This window comes from Pistacia vera, unplaced genomic scaffold (genome assembly GCF_008641045.1).
Source record: "Pistacia vera cultivar Batoury unplaced genomic scaffold, PisVer_v2 Contig460, whole genome shotgun sequence".
NCBI lineage: Eukaryota > Viridiplantae > Streptophyta > Magnoliopsida > Sapindales > Anacardiaceae > Pistacia > Pistacia vera.
Window position 1 is genome coordinate 1,045,598 of NW_022196291.1, and position 19,002 is coordinate 1,064,599.

A 19,002-nucleotide genomic window follows, 5' to 3' on the forward strand; every position below is an offset into this window, starting at 1 on the left:
GAGGATCAACTGATCCGCTGGCAATTTGGCTTTACTTCGTGGGCAGTTTCTGTAAAGGTTCTTGTGAAATATGGCAGAAAGTTATCAAATGATAGGCTATCATTCATTTCCAATGTTTATGGGGAATGTGATCCAATGGTGAAGATTAAAGGGTTTATGTTGTGCGAGAGTTTACAACAAGCTCAGAATCAGTGATAGTTCGAAGAAAGTGAAGCTCGGTGCAACGAGCTAGGTGGATAGTTATTTATATGTCACAGATAAGTTTTATCTAATCGTATAATTTGGATGTAACGTGATTGAGCTAATCATGTTATTAACTTCTTATGATTAAGCCACAATCTTTATAATCTCTCAATCAACCATTATCATATTCTTGTATAAATACCCCTAGAAAACTCACTGTAAGGGTTTAGCAATTCTAAAGAGACTAGACTTATTTTTACACTCAAACCATTAATAAGATAACAGTAGACATAAGCTTAAGTTTAAACTTGCCGAACCTTTTTAAAGTTGTTTGCATTATTTATCTGTTCTTTATTTTTGATTTTGATTAATCATGCACACATCTAATCTGATTCTGTCAATGTCAATTGGGTTCCGTTAGTTGCGTAAAATCGTAACAACAGTTAACATTGCCACAAATAAGATAAGCAACCCCTTTAAGATCATTGAAAATTTGTGGGTATGATGGTTTAGATAAATATAACCAATGTCCATCATGTAGGGGTGTTCAATTCTGAGTACCCTGTATTTTTTTAAAGGAATCGAAACCAGAACTGGAACCGACGGTTTCTTGAAATTTGGAACTGAAACTTGTAACAACAGTTTCGATCTTGATTTTATATTACCCTCCAAAAGTTTTTAAAATGGCAAAAAAAAATAAAATTACAAATTATAAATTCAAAATTACAAACTCTATTACTTTGTAAAAGGTAAATTCTCAAAAGTCAAACCAACTTACTTTAAATGTTATGAAATATAAATATAAATGTATTCATATTACTTTTTCTACAAAAGTTTTTACTAACCTCCATACTCTTTAATTTTATTTTATATTAGTCTCGGTTCCCGGTTCCGATTCCGGTTCCTAACTATAGGAATCAAAACCGTACAGTAACGAGCTCAGATTTCCATTTCATGTAGAAGCATAAGTTGAGTCCATCTCAAGTAAGCCCAATTGATTGCACCATCTCATCACAATTTAAACCATTAGGCCCATTACTTTTGTTCATATTCTGCAGAATGTTCTAAGTTCTAACCATCATATGTTAGGCTATGTTTGGGAGATGGGTTAAAGGGTTAGATTGGACTAAATTGGTCTTGGCTATCCATGGGATTTCTTATCCACAGGTTGGGCAAATTTTTTTTTTTTTTTTCTGTATTTTATGTTATGTTTATTAAATGAATTAATAATTAAATTAATATCATAAATATTGTTTTATTTTATAATTAATATTAAATAAATTATATTTGAAAATATTAATATCAGTATTTATTTATTAATTTAAAATATTATTGATACAAATTTAAATATCAATGTTTTTAAATATATTATTAATTTGATTTAACATATATATTTTAATTTTATTACCTTAATTACTAATATTATATTGAATAAATAAAATTATTTTTATCCGCATTATGAAATAGTAATTTAAAATATTAAATCATTAATTAAAAACAATTATTAATAAATATATAATATTGTTAATTCATTTAAATATAAATATTCTTATCCAGTGTCAGTAAACGTGAGACAGCATTATTCTAATCCAATCATACTCTATTCTCAATCCAATCCTATGGCAAAGCCTAATGCAATTTGATCTAATCTTGTCTCCCAAACGCAACCTTTGTTTAAATCCTCATGATTACACAATCAATTTTTTTGGGGGGGAAGAAGAATGAACTAATTTAAATGAATACAAACACTTTGCCGCAAACTTAACATCAGCCTCTGTAACATAGTGGTTAATGTAGTCGCCTTTTAAGCGAAAAGTCGTGAGTTCGAATCTCACCAGGGGCATCATAAATTCTTTTTTCTGTTTTTGAAACCCTATTTACTTTAATCTGTTTGAAGGACAGTTTTTGGAAAACTTCGTATTGAGCAGTGTGTCCAATATGGTCCCAATATGTTTTAAGTTTACTCCATCAGAGGCTACACATAGTCTCAACCATGCCCAATTTGACTAAAAAGAGTCCATGGCCACAACCACAAAACAACAAAACAAATAGTTATATAGCTATGGAGAGTTATTGCTCTCCGATAAGAGATTAGTTGGACTGCCTCCAACGCAAATTTGACTTCAAATCAAATACTCAAATACAAAACGCAGATCACTTTATATTTTAGTGCACATTATTGTCACTAAAACATGTTTGTTTTAGTGACAAACATGTTTTAGTGACACTAATGTGCACTAAAATACACTACCCTATTCTTATTTTTTCCAAAATACACATTTAATTTTCTATTCTGAAAATCTTATTTTATTTTATTTAATTATTTTAAAACCTCTAGGTTTGTTAATTTAACCAAACATAAAAAAAAAAGTTTAAAAATTAATAAAAACACCTCCACTCACCCACATTTGCCAGATTCTGGCCACCACCACCACCAACAGGTGACCAAAATCTGGTATAATAGCACATTACCGACTAGATCTGACTAGTAGTACGCTGATCTAGCATTTTTCAGCCAAATCTACTGTAGATCTGGTTAGAAAAGACCAAATATATAACCAAGAATCTGACTGTTGACGGCCAGATCCACGATGGATCTGACTGAAAAATGTCATATCAACACACAAACGATCAAATCTAATCGATCGTACGTTATTACGATGACTCCGACCACCCTCTGACAGTGATTGACGACTATCGGTATTTAATGGATAAGTAAGAATGTTTTTGTTAATTTTTAATGTTTTATTACAGAAGTGCTTAGTAAATTAACAAACCTAAAAATGTATTTTTATTAATTTTCAAATCTCAACTCCTAATCACCAAATTTTTACTTTTTCAAAAATCCTATAAATCCTATCCAAAATACCCTTATCATCTAAAGCAAATGGGTCACTCTTACAACTGTTTGATGAAATGCCTGAAGCATCGCAACGTCAGAGTCACACTCACCACAGTGCAAACACCCAAGGAAATTGCTGTGAAAGTCCACTGGATTTCCAGGTTCCTTCACATTCAAATTCAATTCAAAAGATGGGCAACAAGATTGCACTTTGTGGGCTCCAATCATACACCATATCCATCAACATCCAATCAAACTTTAAAGGATTTGTAAATTGGTTTTGTTATAGAACAGAACATAACAATCCCTAATTGGCCCCCAAATTTAGGAATTCAACATTCATATAATAGAGAGAAAGTTAGAACTGGGAATGACCAAAGGCATTGTTTAGCTCAAGCCTGCAATCTTTTATTCCTAAACCATTGTATTACAAACAATCTGCAGAACCATGCTTTACACTAATAGGATTATCTTATATAACATCATCAAAGATTCAAGACATCATTACATTAATAAAGCTCTGAAAGGATAATGCCACATTTACAATGTTAATATATCAAGATATCGTATTAAATTTAGGATCCCAAATTCCCAACTGATTTGGCACAAATTATACTACTTATCTCATCAACCCAAGGATCCAAAATTCCCAACTGATTTGGCACAAATCATACTACTTATCTCATCAACCCATATAAAAGGCATTGCCAAAGAACAATTCTTCCGTGCACCGATGCACGGTACAACCTTCCTAAGAGGGAGTATGTGTCATACACTCGCCGATTCGACACACCCTCATTGGACGGTTATACGTACATCGGATGCATGGACGTTGCGAAATCAAATGTCACAACAGTTGGGAATTTAGTTTCTAAAAATGCAACCTTCAATCAAGGAGTTTAGGATAATGTAAGTAACAGAGATTTCATTTCATGTATATATATTTTTAAGAAAATCCAAAGAACAATATTCAATGTCAGTAGATGATGCAAACAAGTGGCAACCGTAATAACAGAATTGAACACAAAAATACAAAAAATCAGCAGAAAAATAGGAAAATTCTAAATTTAATTTCAGATAAATAAGGATCTTATATCAATAACAAACCCTAACCCATCATAATATTTCTATTAACAACAACAAGAAGACTCATCATCATCATCATCATCATATATTAAATTTTTTTAAGACATCATGCCATCATCATCATCATCATCATACTCAGAATTAAGACCATTTCATCTTAATCTCTCTCTTTTTTTTTTTTTTTTTTTGCACTCCATTTTTTTTTCCGCATAATAGAGAAAAAGAAATACAAAAAAATAATAATAATAATAATAGAGATCAGACAAACACCACCATCAGAGACATAAAGCGGTGCACTGCAGATCGTCACCGTTGAAATCAACATCATCCAACGGTGGATAGTTTAGATCAAATGGCAACGGCTTCCTGCACGAAGACAGCGCAATATCTCCATCATCGTCAATCACCGATGAAGACGAATCACAGTCGCTATGACAATCCTCCGGCACCACGGGCGGCGTCCGTGGATATCTCCGTGAACTTGCCGCCGCTGTCAGATTCGTCGATCTCGACTGCTGCGGTGGCCGTGGTCCACTAAACGACTCGACAGTACTGCTCATACTGCTTGTCGTCGGTCTCTGCGGATTTACAATCTGCTGATCCTGAAAATCTTGGAATCCATTTACGGTGCCGTATAATCTCTGATCCAAAAACGGATCATTGCTAGGATAAAATGAAGGTATGTTTGTTGACGTAATCGGAAAGTTTGTCTTGGCTTTAGGTCCACGGAGAGTACGCGCCGCCGCATCATAGGCACGTGCAGCGTCCTCAGCGGAGTCGAAGGTACCGAGCCAGACACGTGTCTTCTTCCACGGGTCTCTGATCTCGGCGGCGAATCTTCCCCATGGTCTCTTGCGAACTCCTCTATATCTGGGCTCTTTCGTCACGTTTCTTGACGCAGATCCATTAGCTTCTATCAGTTTACTTGCGGGCGCTGCTGCTGCTGTCACTACTCCTCTCCCTCTCCTCATAGGTGAAAACACCTTCAAATCCACACCAACAAAATAAGATATCAGATATCAAGATTATATATATTCGTGATATATTTGTTTGTGGTATAATATTTGGATCGATGAATATGATATTTGAGTTTCTGGAGGAGAAGGGAGAGATGAGTTGGGTGTTTGTAAAGAGATGAAGAGAAGAGAGGTGGAAGGGGAGGAAGAAAGGAAGGATAGGTGGGTGAGGTGGGAACTGGATGGAACAAGCAGGCAGGCACCTTCTCTTCTACACAAAAATGATTTTTTTTTTTAATTTTGATTTTTTTAATTTAAATTTTTATTGATTTATTTGCTTTTGGGTTTCTCTGGCTGAAATGGCTTTTCTTTTTTCTTTTTTTTTTTCTTTCTTTTCCTTTCTCGATTTCTCTCGCCCCCACAAGCCGACCCGGACTCACTCGATTTCTTCCTTCTTTTTTCCATTTTGATTTTGTGTTGTTGACTATTATCCTCTGAGCAAAATTACTCAAACTGACCTTGCCTTTCTTCTTTATGTCAACTGCTGTACACAGCCAGCCTCTTTCGTTATCTCTGCTTTATTCCCTTTTTTTTTTTAATAAAAAAATTATTGTCTTTAAATATCTCTTATTTTTATTTTTATTTTTTTTAGTTTTCCTCCTTTTTATTAAATGAGTAAAAATATGATGTTGAATTTAGATGTGACTTCACTAATTTTTAGACACTTTTTATTGCTACCAATCTGTTTTTTCAAATCAATGTTTTATCTTTTTATTCTTTTAATAAAATAAAAAAATGGGTAAAGACATTTGGCCCCTCATTTTGTTTGCTAATTTGTTGGCAAACTCAATCTTTTTCTTTTTCTATTTTTTCCTCTTTCCCTTCTCTCACTCATTTTCTTGGATTCTCAAATGGGATGTTCAAAAAAGTACTAATTTTTATTCATAATATTAGTTGAAATTTTAAAAAAAATAAAAAAAAAATTGCAAAAGATATGGAAAAATACCCACTTTAGTATATGATTTACATTTTAATATTGACTTTGATTACACCATCAAAGAAAAACAAATTTCTTGGAGCAATCTACACTTTCTATGTTAAATCCTTTCTTTTTTTGAGATATTCAATATTGGATCTTGGAAATAATCTACCTTTTAAATCACAATTGATTCAATAATTAAAAAAAAATAATAATAATAATGGCAATGAATTATAGTGAATTATTGTAACATTTATTGCCATGATTATTCATCAATGACTATAACTATTATAACGCATGGGATGGTCATTTTTTTCTTTCACTTTTACTTAAACCCCAAAAAGAAAAAATCATTAAAACTGTAATTTCAAATTTATTATTTCAATCTAATTATTTTTAAATAACCATTTTGTTTTTGAATTGTAGACAGCATTTAAAACAAAGTGGGTGAATAATTCAAAGAGAAAATAAATTAATAAGAGAGAGAGTTTAGCTAAAATGGGTGATTGGAGGACCACAAGAATGTGGCGTGGCGTCCAATTGGGTAGAAAATGAAGGATAGGAAAGGAGAGTTAGCTCAATTGTACCTTTCAATTTCAGAGAAGAAGTAATTGCTCATTTTAGGTCACAAAATATTCATAATAATAAAATTAAATTACTAATTCAAGAGTTAAAAGTAAAATATAAAAAATAAATTATAAATTATAAATGTTTATAATAATACATACCCATTAGACTTTTTCAACAAAATTTATATTTGAGATAGAAAATAAATTCTCTAAAAATTGACAAATACTGGGGGAAGTAGACACCACGTAAGTTGAGATTGTGGGATATTGGATATGCTTTCCCATTGTTCTCCACAAACAACAAATTTATAATATTATAATACATACCCACTTGCTAAATCCTAAATCTAATAAAAATTAAAATTGAATTGAAGCTTTTTAGGGTTCTTCTTGGATTTGATTTTCGTTTCTTCCTCTTAATTTTGTCATAAAATACCAACCTATTGGTATAACCACCCTCCATCATGCCTCATAATTTACTCACTTTCCGCAGAGCAAAAATCCAATTATTTGATTCAAACAAAAGAAAGAAAAAAAATTTATGATTTAACCCACTACACAGCTGTCTCATACCTAGCAAATTTGTTCATCAACCATATTATTAACTTTGCTATTAAAATAAAATCAAAACATTCTTAAGACCAACCATAATTATGATTAGAACTTAAACCATCTTGGAATAAAAAATTATTTAAAAAAGAAAAGGGGGACTTTGAGTCTAAGACAACATTATAACGATGAGAAATATGAACTGGAATTGGGGTTGGGAAGATTATGATTTATGACCCAAGATAATTAAGTGGCACCTTACTTTTAAGTACGTGACAAAAAAAAAAAAAAAAAAAAAATTAATCACCTAATCCCACGATTATGTCTTAACCCAAAACCACAAAGGCATTAAATTCCTGTAATGAATGTGTACAAATTTTAGGTCTCTTATGTGTCACATTCAATTCACCAAAACCCAATTTGGAAGTGAGAAGAAGAAGAAGAAGTATTCAAGGTCAACTTTTCCTATTGCCTTTCCAACATTCAAAGTTTGGTTATAGTCTACTACCGATTTGTGAGTAAGCCTACAATCATATAATATAATATATATATTTGTTTTTTATGTAAATATTAATAAGATGGTATTATTCAACCTCTAAGGGCCGATTGGTTGAGGGTTATCTTGCATTGCTCAAATAATTTCATTTTATATTACTAATATTATCGTGTTTGATTGTGAAGTAATATAAGATTATAGTAATCCTTCAATACCAGCTGTAATTACTGTTGGTTATATAAGTAGTAATCTGAATACTATTTTTTTTTTAGGTATTATGAGATTACTTAGTAATCTTATTTTGTTAAAATTTTACTATTTATTAATTAAATTTTAGGATAATAATACTCTTGTTATCTAAACAATTTACAAGAATGTTCATGGACAATTTTAGCCTCGTTTTAATATTTTTAAGACATTATTACCCTTGTACTTCAACCAAATTACCTAAGACCACACATAGTAATACAAATACAACATTCCCTAAACTAAAAAAACCTTTAATGGTATTATAAAAAATGATATTAAAAAATGTTAAATATTCAAGAATAATGATTTAAGGGGGTGTTTGGTTGGGGGTTATATAAGATTAATAGGGTTATGTCATTTTTTTATGACCATGTTTAGTCGTCAAGTAATATAAGATTTCGGTAATCATAAAATACGAATAGTAGTTACTATTGATAATATTGGAGGTAATTTGATTACCTTTATTTTCTTAGGTATTGTAAGATTATGAAGATAATCTTTTTTTAGTTACAATTGTATCCCTTATTAATAAAATTTTAGGATAATAATACCCTTATTTTTAAATTAATTTACATGAATATGACTTTCACTATTTCACCACAATTAATTAACTTTTTGGATAAAATTACCCTTGAATTCAAAACAAATTACAACTCACCCAAACTTTCACCCCCACCCACCTATCGCCGCCAGAACAGGCACACAGAAGGTTGGAAATGGACGTTGTGTGCCAATATGGTTGAAAAACGGCCAGACGATATATGGCCAGAAATGACCAAATTAGATTTGGTCGTTTTCCAGCTAGATCTATCACGATCTGGCCATTTCCGGCAAGATCTCTGGCCCGAAATGGTCATATGGCATACAAAGACCATTTCCTGCCTTATGTGCATCGTTAGGTTGTCGGTTGCCGACGGTGATTGCCGGCTACCGGTAGTAACTGGGTTGGTGGGGGTGCATTGTTGATTTTCCAAACCTTTATTATGGGGTTGTTTTTGCTAAGTTTTTAAATGTAGGGGGTTATTATAGTCCAAATAATAATATTTAATTAGAGGACAATTCAGTAATTTAAATAACATACCCCCAATTTATTCCTCCCAACCAACCATATTAATAAAACATACCCACCAATTCATTCCAACTAAGCAAATATATTTTCCTAAAGATTTTTAATAATCTTCGAGGTAATTTAATTTTCCAGTAATCTAACATTCCTTGAACCAAACATACCCTAAGGATAATTATAATTAAATAGTAAAAATATATTAAATTATGGGTGTACCAAATATTTGGTATAATATTTAATAATTAATAATTATGTACAGAAGAAAAGAGGACACAAATGCCACAAATCAAATTCCACGTACCCCTGAAAACATGCCCAGATCTCCTTCACCGTGCTGGGCGGGCCACCACCTCACCAGAAACTCACTGAGCCCATCAATACCCGACCCCACTTACACCTCTCAAATTCTTCTTTTAATTCTCTTCTAAATTATTTTCACCTATTAAAGTCAATGATTTTTATTTAATTATTTAAATTACTAAAATTTAAAACTTCAAAATATTAATATGTGAGAAAATGCATTAAATTTTTATCTTGTAAATAAGTGCGTCGATATTATTGATATTTTAAATAAATTAAATCAAACTTTTTAGAAAAATAAAAATCTTATTCCATGTACAATTTTGATTAATAATATGCAATAATTTTGTACTTTTCATTTAGGTATCTTTCATTATATATCTATTAATTGAGAAATAAACAAAAAACTCTAATAAAAAGGTAAAAAAGAATTAGATATTTGAAATTCGTTAAATCAATTGGAATTTAAATTTTTTGAGTTAAGAGCTAAATTTAAAACTATTATTACTAAAAATAGAATAAAATAATACATCAACAAAAATATCCATAATTTATATATATACCTAGAGTTTCAAACCATCAAAAAAATATTTATTTTATTTATTAATTAAAAACCTAATCCCTTAGAAGTTAGAATTTCAATATTCAAATAAAACCCACTCCCTCTCGCCTCTCTTAAAACGTGCAGGTGGACCCCACACAAAAGGACACGTGATCAACCTGGCATCCCCCAGACCCAAAGCTGCTGGTGTGTGTGCGTGCTTGCTGTGATGAAAATCCAAAAGGATTTTTCAAATTTTTTTTTTTTTTACTGGCCGTAGCAGGTTATCCGGTCGCCTCTAACCAGCTCTGGGTGAGTCGACAAGATGCAGGATCTATGGCGGGTGAGTCTGAACCTTCTCGTGACTCGTGATCACGCTAACCGACAGCTGTGCTGCCTTTGAGACGGCGTCAGTTTATGAGAAAGTGACAAGTGTTCATCTTTGATATGGTTGGTCCGTCATTTATAATATTTTAAAATCAGATTTGACCAGTTTGGTTTTCCTTTTTTGGGATAAATATGAAAGCGAACTCTCCGCGTTTCTTCAAGTTTAATTAAAAATACGTGTAAATTTGTCTCGTCCCAAACCTATTTTGCAAATTCTTTTATTATGAAATTTCCTATGTAATAAAATAAAATTAAAATTTGTACCCTTAAATATTGAAAATTGATTAATCATGGTTAAATATCTAACGGTTAATTAGAATTCTAGAATGTATTACTTTAAAAGTTCTAAATTTAATTCATTAAATTTTTAATAAGAGTAATTACTAAAGGGATTTATTTGGTTGTTAACTTTAAAACTTCGAGAGATTGATTGAGATACGTACAAGTTAACCCAATCATTATCGATGAAAAAAAAATCGAAAATCAATTCTAAAAATAATATTAATAAGATCTTTAAACTATATTTTATGTAATAAGATATAATTTTTCTTTAACCAAATGGAAGTAAATAATAAATATAGTTAAATTAGTATTAATATTTTAAAAAATATACCCTTTTTTTTATTGTGGAGTAAAATACATTAATGTAAAAAATAACACGAAATTTTGTGTAGTAAATAAGGGTGGGGTCGGGTCATTAAATCTGAAGGGGTTTTGTTAGAGTCCGGTGAGAGTCAGGACAAGCTGATAGTGTAACCAGTAAGGCCATGCCATGTCACCATCAGAACAGTCAGCGTAACCCTAACTTTCCTTTTGTATTTATTTATCGAAGAACAATTGAGAGAGAAGGTAAGAGTTCTGTGTGAACGGTATTTAATATTTATTATTGAAAATAATTAAGAGGCAATAAAAGAAAAAAAAAAATTATATACTGGTGAGAACCGGGACGGGCGGCAACAATTGAGTGCGCACTGCGAAGGTGCCAAAAATATCTTCAATCAAGTTGGGTAATTAAGTTTGACGTTTCTTCAAGAATACGCCTTGGTGCGCGTAACGCAGAAACGCACCACCATCGCCACGACGCCATCTCCACCTCCACCACCAACTACTCTTTTCTTTCTTTTTATTTCGACATAGACCACACGTTTCGTTTTTGTAACATTGCTTGCCCACCACCTGTTTGTTTTATTGTTTAAATCGAGAGGCAAAAGTGATTAATCAAATCGCGTGTTTACGCAACACGAATTGATGCAATAATGCCCACTCTTTGTCAGCCCGGATGGAGAAACAACGTTACGACACGTCGTTTCGTATGTGTGTGCCATGGAATTGGAATATGAATGGAATCGAGTATCAAAACTGGAGGGTATTTTTTTTTTTTTTTTTTAAAACGAGAGTGATGAGACAGGAGGGCATTATTGCCATAATGGAGAAATGGTCCCCGTCACGTTAATTTTGGATGTTTCTTTACATGGTTGTGTCACAGGAGTCCACGACATTCGTTGGTTAAACTAACGGACCAATGATCGTTTGTAACGGACGTGATAAGGTGTCACGTTATTAGGTGGCGAAAATGTCGCAACCTAGCCTTAAGATTTTAGTTTATTACGGTGGGTACATAAAATCACTTAATAAGTAGGTATTTTAGGTGTGTAACAAACGCCCAATAATAGATATGTAGGTGATTTGTTATTATAAAATACAGAGTAAACGACTTTTTTTTTTTTAACCCAAATAATAATTTAATGACATATTTTTATCCATAAATTTTAAAAATATTACTTTATTATCCAAATTTATATTTAATTTCCGATTCCAACATTGTTACGACCCCATATCACTATCATTTTTTTCTCTGGTCATCACTCATCAAAATCTATCAAATCTTACTTTTATCGACTTTGTCAATCTCCGGCAATCGAGTGATTAAGGTTTTGGTAACCGCCCCTCCCACAGTCAAAATCTAATCAATCTCAATCACCAAAATTCAACCGTATACAATCAAAAGACGCATTAGTCTCCCCCTTCAAAAGCCCCTATTGTCTAGTCCGAATTTGCTCTCTATTCGTGATCGGAATATAAATTTAGATAATCAAATAGTATTTTAAAAGCCTGTGAATAAGAAAATATTGTTAAGCTGTTATTTGACTAGAAAAAATCTTTAGCTCATATTAAGGTTTTAATCCTCTTTTTCTACTTTCATGAGGGCATTAAAGGTTGGACGAAGATTCTATTTTCGAATTTGAGGCTCCATTTTCAATTTCTTTCTTGGAATATCGAGATCCAAACATACAACAAAGACACCGATATAAAATTAAAATGTAAAGATCCACACTTGAATCCTTATCCCCTCCCCCTAATAATGTTGATAGGGAGTAATTATCTTGAATCCCGATCAGCCGTTGGATTAAAATCTAAGGGTTACTAAGCCTCCATTAAAATTATTAGCTTGATAAAGAAGAACCCACCACAAAATTATTAGAGAAATGCTACAGTTATCGACGGATGTGCACCGAATTTGTATACTTAATGACGTGACAAAATCCTAACCGTTGATTTATTATCAGTTAATATTAATCAATGATCAGGATTTTGTTACGTTATTCGGTGCACAAATTCAGTGTAAACTTTTTCGTAACTCTATCATTTTCTAAATTATTAAGTGTTAATATTTATTTGAATAAAATATTAGTGTTATAGCATATCCCTTGACATAATGCTAGGTCAGACATTGGGAATCGTTATCCACATTACTCTGCATTTCTTTGATTTTCATAAACTTTTGATAAACAGAAATAGCCCATGGGCCCTATTTTTGGGCTTTTAGAAAATTAAAATGGGCCTTAATAGATATGAAATCAGCCCACCAAAGATTGTATTGGGCTTCACGGGCTCAAATTATTGTGGATTTAAGGACTAAGTCTTTGTTGAACAATTGGAAAAGGGAGAACGACTTATACATACCCAATATTTTTCGAAACGATAAATTGATACCCAAAAGGTTTTAAAATGACAAATGGATACCTTCCGTCATGTTCTGTTAGTGATTTTGGTTAGATAATAGTGAAAAGACTAAAATACCCTTGAAAGTTTAATTTTTAGTTTTTTATAAATTTAAAAATTTCTAAAAAAACCCCTAGGTTTGCTAATTTGACTAAACACCCCAATATATAAAAATAACAAAAACACCCCCGCCACCCCTGCAGTGCCAGATTCCGGCCACCACCGCGGGAATCTGGCCGAAAAATTGTGTTACGACACAGACCCGTTGGATCTGTGTCGTAACACATCGATCTGGCCTTTTTCGGCCTCGACGGCCAGATCTGGCCTTTTCCGGCCAGATCATCCACGGATCTGGCCGAAAAACGCCAGATCGACATGTTACGACACAGATCCGATGGGTCTGTGTCGTAACACAATTTTCCGGCAAGTTTTCGGTCTCGACGGCCAGATCTGGCCGTAGATCTGGTCTTTTCCGGCCAGATCAGCCACGGATCTTGTCGGAAAATGAAAGATCTAAGCGTTACGACACAGATCCGATGGGTCTGTGTCGTAACGCATTTTTTCGGCCAGATTCCGGCGGTGGTGGCCGGATCTGGCACTGCGAGGGTGGCGGGGGTGTTTTGTTATTTTATAAATTTTTATATTGGGGTGTTTAGTCAAATTAGCAAACCTATGGGGTTTTTTAGAAATTTTTAAATTTATAAAAAACTAAAAATTAAACTTTCAAGGGTATTTTAGTCTTTTTACTATTATCTAACCAAAATCACTAACAGAACATGACAAGGGTATCCATTTATCGTTTTCAAAACCTTTTGGATATCAACTTATCATTCAACAAACCTTGAGTATGCATAAGTCGTTCGGCCATTGGAAATCCTAATCCTGGATTTGAATTAAATTATTCAATTTTAAAATAAAAATTATTAAATTTGTATAAAAATTAACAAAACAAACGGCAACGGGTTTTATTCTAACATATAAACGAATCAAATGATTTGATAGATCCCATTTGGATCACCTCAAAGTTTATGCTGCTCTGAATCGGGACAAGTTTCTGAACGGCATGTCGTACAACTCCGTGTTTATCAGGGTAAAGCAATCCATAGTTCCTCTCTGAACGGAGACCAGGTTTCTGATTCTCATTAAACAAAGCGAAGATGTAAACTGTAATGGAATCTTGAGGTCTTTTCGGGGTGCCAACGCCGCCCTTGAATCTCTTCCACAAATTTCCATTAAACGCCGCCGCATTCTTCTTGTTGGCCCCAATCTCTTTCTTGCCCCCGGCGGAAGGCCACCCGCTTTCCGTAACAACCAGCTTCACATCATTGAATCCGATGGCTGCTAGGGCGGCGTACGTTGCGTCGATCTGTGCCTCGATCATGTTAGGATATTTTATTTGGGAGACATTATCAAAAACTCCGTCGTTGGGGTTCATCAATGCGTAGTCCAAGTTGATTTCTTTGGGGTTGGCCTTGTATGCGAAAAACGGGTACAAGTTAATCGAAAAGTATGACCCAGATTTTCTGATTAGATCCAACATGGGTTTGAGCACGGTTTCGATGAGTTCTGGTTTGAACTTGCCCGCGGATGGCGGGTAAGAGGCGTTAAAACAACTTGAAGAGACGGGAGAGGAAACTTTGACTGTTGAGTCGAGTTTGGATTTAACCAATGCGTCGTAAACGTTCTTCATTGCCTCGACGAGAAACGGCAACGTTTTTGGATCGTCGATGATTTCGTTACCGACGGCGATGCCTTCGATTTTGGTTTTGGGGAGATTTTTAACGATGTTGTCGGAGACCCATTTGTCAACGAATCGTTGGTCGCGGGAGGCTTGCTGGAGGAGCTCGTTGCGCATGCAGACGATGAGGCTGATGCCGGAGGAGGCGAAGGCCTTGAGGACTTGGCGGTCGACATCGTAGATTTTGACTTTGTTGATGCCTTTGGATTTGAGGAGCTGCACGACTTCCTCTGGCGGTGGTAAGTTATTGGCGATTCTACCATAGTTTACTCCGACGTCGGATAAGGCCAGCGTTAGGAGAAGTAAAAGGAAATAGGAGAATGTAATGATCGCCATGGTCATGATCAAGAAAAAAAGGAGAAGAGAACAGTAACTGTTTTTGTTGAGGGATGAAATGGTGGATTTATGGAGGGAAAATTTAGTGTTAATTTAAGTAAAGCCCTACTTTTAATGGATATTTGTGGGTTAAACATGGTTTAATTAAGGTAATTTTGGATAATTAATGGTGGTAATTAATATGAAAAAGTCAAAATCTATATTCAATTTTTTCATAAGTCTTTTAGCCGAAATACTGGGTAATTAAATTTCGCGCCAAAATTATTAAGATTATTCTATATTTAGTTTAGGGAATATTTCGTTTTAATATATGATCACAACAAATTAGACATATAATTTTTATTTTAAGGTATAGGATATTCTATTTGTTTTGATTCCTTATGTGCAGGATTCTTGTATATTTTATTAATTAGTTTATAATTTTTTTGTTAGTATTACGAATATAAGATTACCTATGATAATTATAGAGGATACAAAATTTAATAAATTAAACCTGTTCATTAATTTTGTTGTATTTTTGTTATTTTGTGTTACTCATCAACCCCTTGTGAGAATTTAAGAGCTGGGCAAAAAGCCTGGCCCCAGGATCAACATAGGCCCTGGGGAGGGTGATTGGGCCCAGGCCGATCCCTCCTCCACGGCCCGGACCCAGGCCCAGGCTTGGGCTTGGTTAATTTTGGAATACTCCTTACAAATAGCCAAAAACCCTTGGTAAATAACCAAAACCCTCTTATAATATATGAAATACATAATAAATTTTAGAATACTTTTAATAAATTAAAAAAAACCCTTCATATAATTATTATTACCCTAAAATATGTAAAAAATTAGCGGTCTAAATGTATATTTACCAGGCCTGCATAGGATCGGTCCTGGTCGAACCTAGAATTGGTTCGATCCCTCACAAAAATAACGGGCCTAGGACCAATCCCAACCAATTTGGGCTCAGTCATTGAGGACTCGGGGACCCAACTTTGCTTTAGAAAATAGAAAAGAAATTAAAGAGAAAATATATTCGACAGAAAATCGTTGAAAAATCTATTGGAACTAAATTAGATTAATAAGATTTACAGCACCTTATTGGGGTTCCAACAAGGCAAAAGACATGTATTATTCTTATATAAATTTTTTCCCATCTCCTTCTGGATTCTCGTTTGGCAGGAAGAAACGTTCGAGAAAGCTGGAAAAAAAAATCTAAATCATATTATATGTTTTTCATTCATGATCAAAGCCCCTCCATATTCAATTGATTTATTTATTTTTAAACCTATTAAAATCCCACTTGTACAATTATTAAACCATTAAATTAATTAGAGTGTTTAATTGTTAATAGTAAACCTTTAAAATAATCCATAGAGCCAAGAAGAGAAGACAAAAAGAAACAATATAATAAATGACATTAATATATATATAAATGTAAGTAAAATTGTACATTACTATTTTACTATCTATTAAAGAAAGAATTATAATCGTAATCCGTAAAATAAACACGAATAAGGCTCAATATCCTGTTGGGTACTCGCAATTCCCACCAAATCCTGCAATATTAAAATAAAAAATTAATTAGAAATTAATATTTTTTATTAATTAATTAATTAAAAAAATAAATGTGGGACGTTTGATATTGTACTACTACTTACCAGGATGTTCATTCACCATGCGGGCGGTTCCACCAAAATTACACGATCCAGCTTTACGACCCTGCTTCTGGTAATAGCTGTTGAAGGCGTATGATGCATGCGCCTCCAACGTATTGGGATCGTAACACGTGGCACCTTCTTGAATCGGACGGCAATCAGCCCCTCCTTCTCCGCATGCGTAATCTAGTCCGTTTTGTAGCTTGCTCACCTCCACGTTAGCATTTGCCACACACCAACTCTGCCCCTGGGTGGAGGTTGGGGTCGAGGTCGGAGTTGGGGTCACGTCCGGACCCGTTGAATTCGTTGTCACTCTGGGATTTGGGCTACTCGCCGGACTCGGCACCTGATCGCGAATCGTTGTTGAATTACCAGATTGGCCTTGCCCTTGTGTAAACGGCATGTCGTATACTTGCTCTTGGGTGGGATAAAACAGACCGTAGTTCCTTTCCGAAGTGGGACCCGGTTTGAGATTTTCGTTAAACAAAGCAAACAAATAAACGTTGAGTGGGTCCTTTGGTCTTACAGGGGTCCCCCTGCCGGACTGAACTGTGACCATTAGATTTCCGTTGTACGCCGCCGCATTCTCCTTGCTCGCGCCAATCTCATTCTCGTCGCCGAGCGAAGGCCACCCCGTTTCAGACACGGTCAACTTCACGTCATTGAAACCGATTGCTGACATGGCAGCGTAAACTGCGTCCACTTGGGCTTCCAACATGTTGGAATATTTCAACCCGTTACCGGAATCCACCACACCCGGGTTGGTTTTAAACAAAGCATAGTCTAAAGATATATCTTTTGAGTTCGCTGAGTAAGCGAAAAAGGGGTAAATATTAACCATAACATATGACCCTGATTTACGTAACAATTCCAACATGGGTTTCACAACCGAGACCAATTCGGGTTTGAAAATACCCGCAGAAGCCGGGTACGAGTTATTCAACGCGCTTAAAGCTATGGGAGAAGACACTTTAATAGCAGAATCAAGCTTATACTTAACCAAAGAGTTGTAAATTTTTGTCATAGCGGGTACGAGAAATGGCGTATTCTTCTGGTCGACGAACACCTCATTACCTACAGCAATGGCTTCGATTTTGGTGGCGGGGTAGTATTTTGTGATGTTGGCTTGAACCCAGTTGTCGGCAAATGATTGATCGTTCGCGGCGTTGGAGAGAACCTCGTTGGGAAGTGTGACGACGAGGCTTATGCCGGAGTTGGCGAATGCAGTGAGTACGGCTGAGTCAGTATCGTAGAGCTTAACTTTGATTATGCCTTTTGACTTCAAAAGCTCCACCACTTTCGGCGGCGTCGGTAAATTGTTCGCTACTCTTCCGTAGTTTATTCCCACAAAGCCAGTATCTGCAAAATGAAAAAACAAAATTTAAAAAAAAAAAAAAAAAAAAAGACCTTTTTTCATGCAAATTAATGAAGAAAGTTACAGTTACGTACCAGCGAAAGCGAAGGTTGAGAGAAGCAAGAAGAAGAAGGAGAACGTTAGGGTCACCATCGCCATTGCCATTAGCTCTGGTTTCAAAGAGATTTAATTGAATTTTTTGATTTTGTTGTTGAATACTTGAATTTATAGAGAAATTTTCGTGGATTGATGTGAGAGTGGGGTAAGTGGGAGAGAAATGGAGAGGATGGTGGGAGGGCCCACGTGACAGAATAACTGGAAATTGCAAGAGTTAATGTCGGAGATTTCAATGGGTTAAAATATACAGTGTGGTTCGAGCCGTTGACGTGGCTCGATCAATGGGGGTTTGTTCCATCAACGGTTGGTTGCCTAATTGGGGTTTTAGATTAATTACGATAATGATTATTTAGGTGAAATTGGAATTTGAACGTTGGGTTGGCCTGGACCCGAAAAACAAAAAACAAATGACCGTTGGGGCTGGATTAGCCAGCTTCCCTCTTTTGATTGCTTTTAATTATTATTAGATGCTAAATAGTTAAATTAGTTGGCCAATTTTGTTGTATTTTTTTATTATTTATGGTAGTAATTAGTATCAAAAGTCAAATCTACGATAATTTAGAAAAATTACATTATTTCAAGAATTATCTTCATAAATTAAGCTTTTGTCAATG

At 34.3% G+C, this 19,002-nt stretch overlaps 3 protein-coding genes and 1 non-coding gene across 4 annotated transcripts; 1 reads left to right on the forward strand and 3 right to left on the reverse strand.

Annotated features, from left to right (window-relative positions):
* The first annotated feature begins 1,953 nt into the window (after positions 1-1,953).
* TRNAK-UUU lies at positions 1,954-2,026 on the forward strand. The gene has a single exon. It is a non-coding gene; the product is annotated as a tRNA-Lys (tRNA).
* A 2,038-nt stretch (positions 2,027-4,064) lies between these two features.
* LOC116145234 (ethylene-responsive transcription factor 3-like) lies at positions 4,065-5,322 on the reverse strand. The gene has a single exon (XM_031430664.1). The coding sequence runs from the start codon at positions 5,080-5,082 to the stop codon at positions 4,387-4,389; it is 696 nt and encodes a 231-aa protein (XP_031286524.1). The 5' UTR covers positions 5,083-5,322; the 3' UTR covers positions 4,065-4,386.
* An 8,854-nt stretch (positions 5,323-14,176) lies between these two features.
* On the reverse strand, positions 14,177-15,341 carry LOC116145157 (glucan endo-1,3-beta-glucosidase 14-like). Its single transcript, XM_031430589.1, has one exon. The coding sequence runs from the start codon at positions 15,284-15,286 to the stop codon at positions 14,177-14,179; it is 1,110 nt and encodes a 369-aa protein (XP_031286449.1). The 5' UTR covers positions 15,287-15,341.
* Positions 15,342-16,659: 1,318 nt separating this feature from the next.
* LOC116145280 (glucan endo-1,3-beta-glucosidase 14-like) lies at positions 16,660-18,491 on the reverse strand. The gene is made up of 3 exons (XM_031430719.1): positions 18,367-18,491; positions 16,921-18,276; positions 16,660-16,818 (listed from the first exon to the last, which is right to left on the reverse strand). The coding sequence occupies exons 1-3, from the start codon at positions 18,434-18,436 to the stop codon at positions 16,781-16,783; spliced, it is 1,464 nt and encodes a 487-aa protein (XP_031286579.1). The 5' UTR covers positions 18,437-18,491; the 3' UTR covers positions 16,660-16,780.
* Between the last annotated feature and the right edge of the window lie 511 nt (positions 18,492-19,002).

Coding starts and splice junctions, on each gene's coding strand:
- LOC116145234 (XM_031430664.1), bottom strand. CDS start 5,082: ATGAGGAGAGGGAGAGGAGTAGTGACAGCAGCAGCAGCGCCCGCAAGT.
- LOC116145280 (XM_031430719.1), bottom strand. CDS start 18,436: ATGGCAATGGCGATGGTGACCCTAACGTTCTCCTTCTTCTTCTTGCTT. Junction 18,277..18,366: donor CTCAACCTTCGCTTTCGCTG/GTACGTAACTGT, acceptor TTCATTTTGCAG/ATACTGGCTTTGTGGGAATA. Junction 16,819..16,920: donor CATGGTGAATGAACATCCTG/GTAAGTAGTAGT, acceptor TTAATATTGCAG/GATTTGGTGGGAATTGCGAG.
- LOC116145157 (XM_031430589.1), bottom strand. CDS start 15,286: ATGACCATGGCGATCATTACATTCTCCTATTTCCTTTTACTTCTCCTA.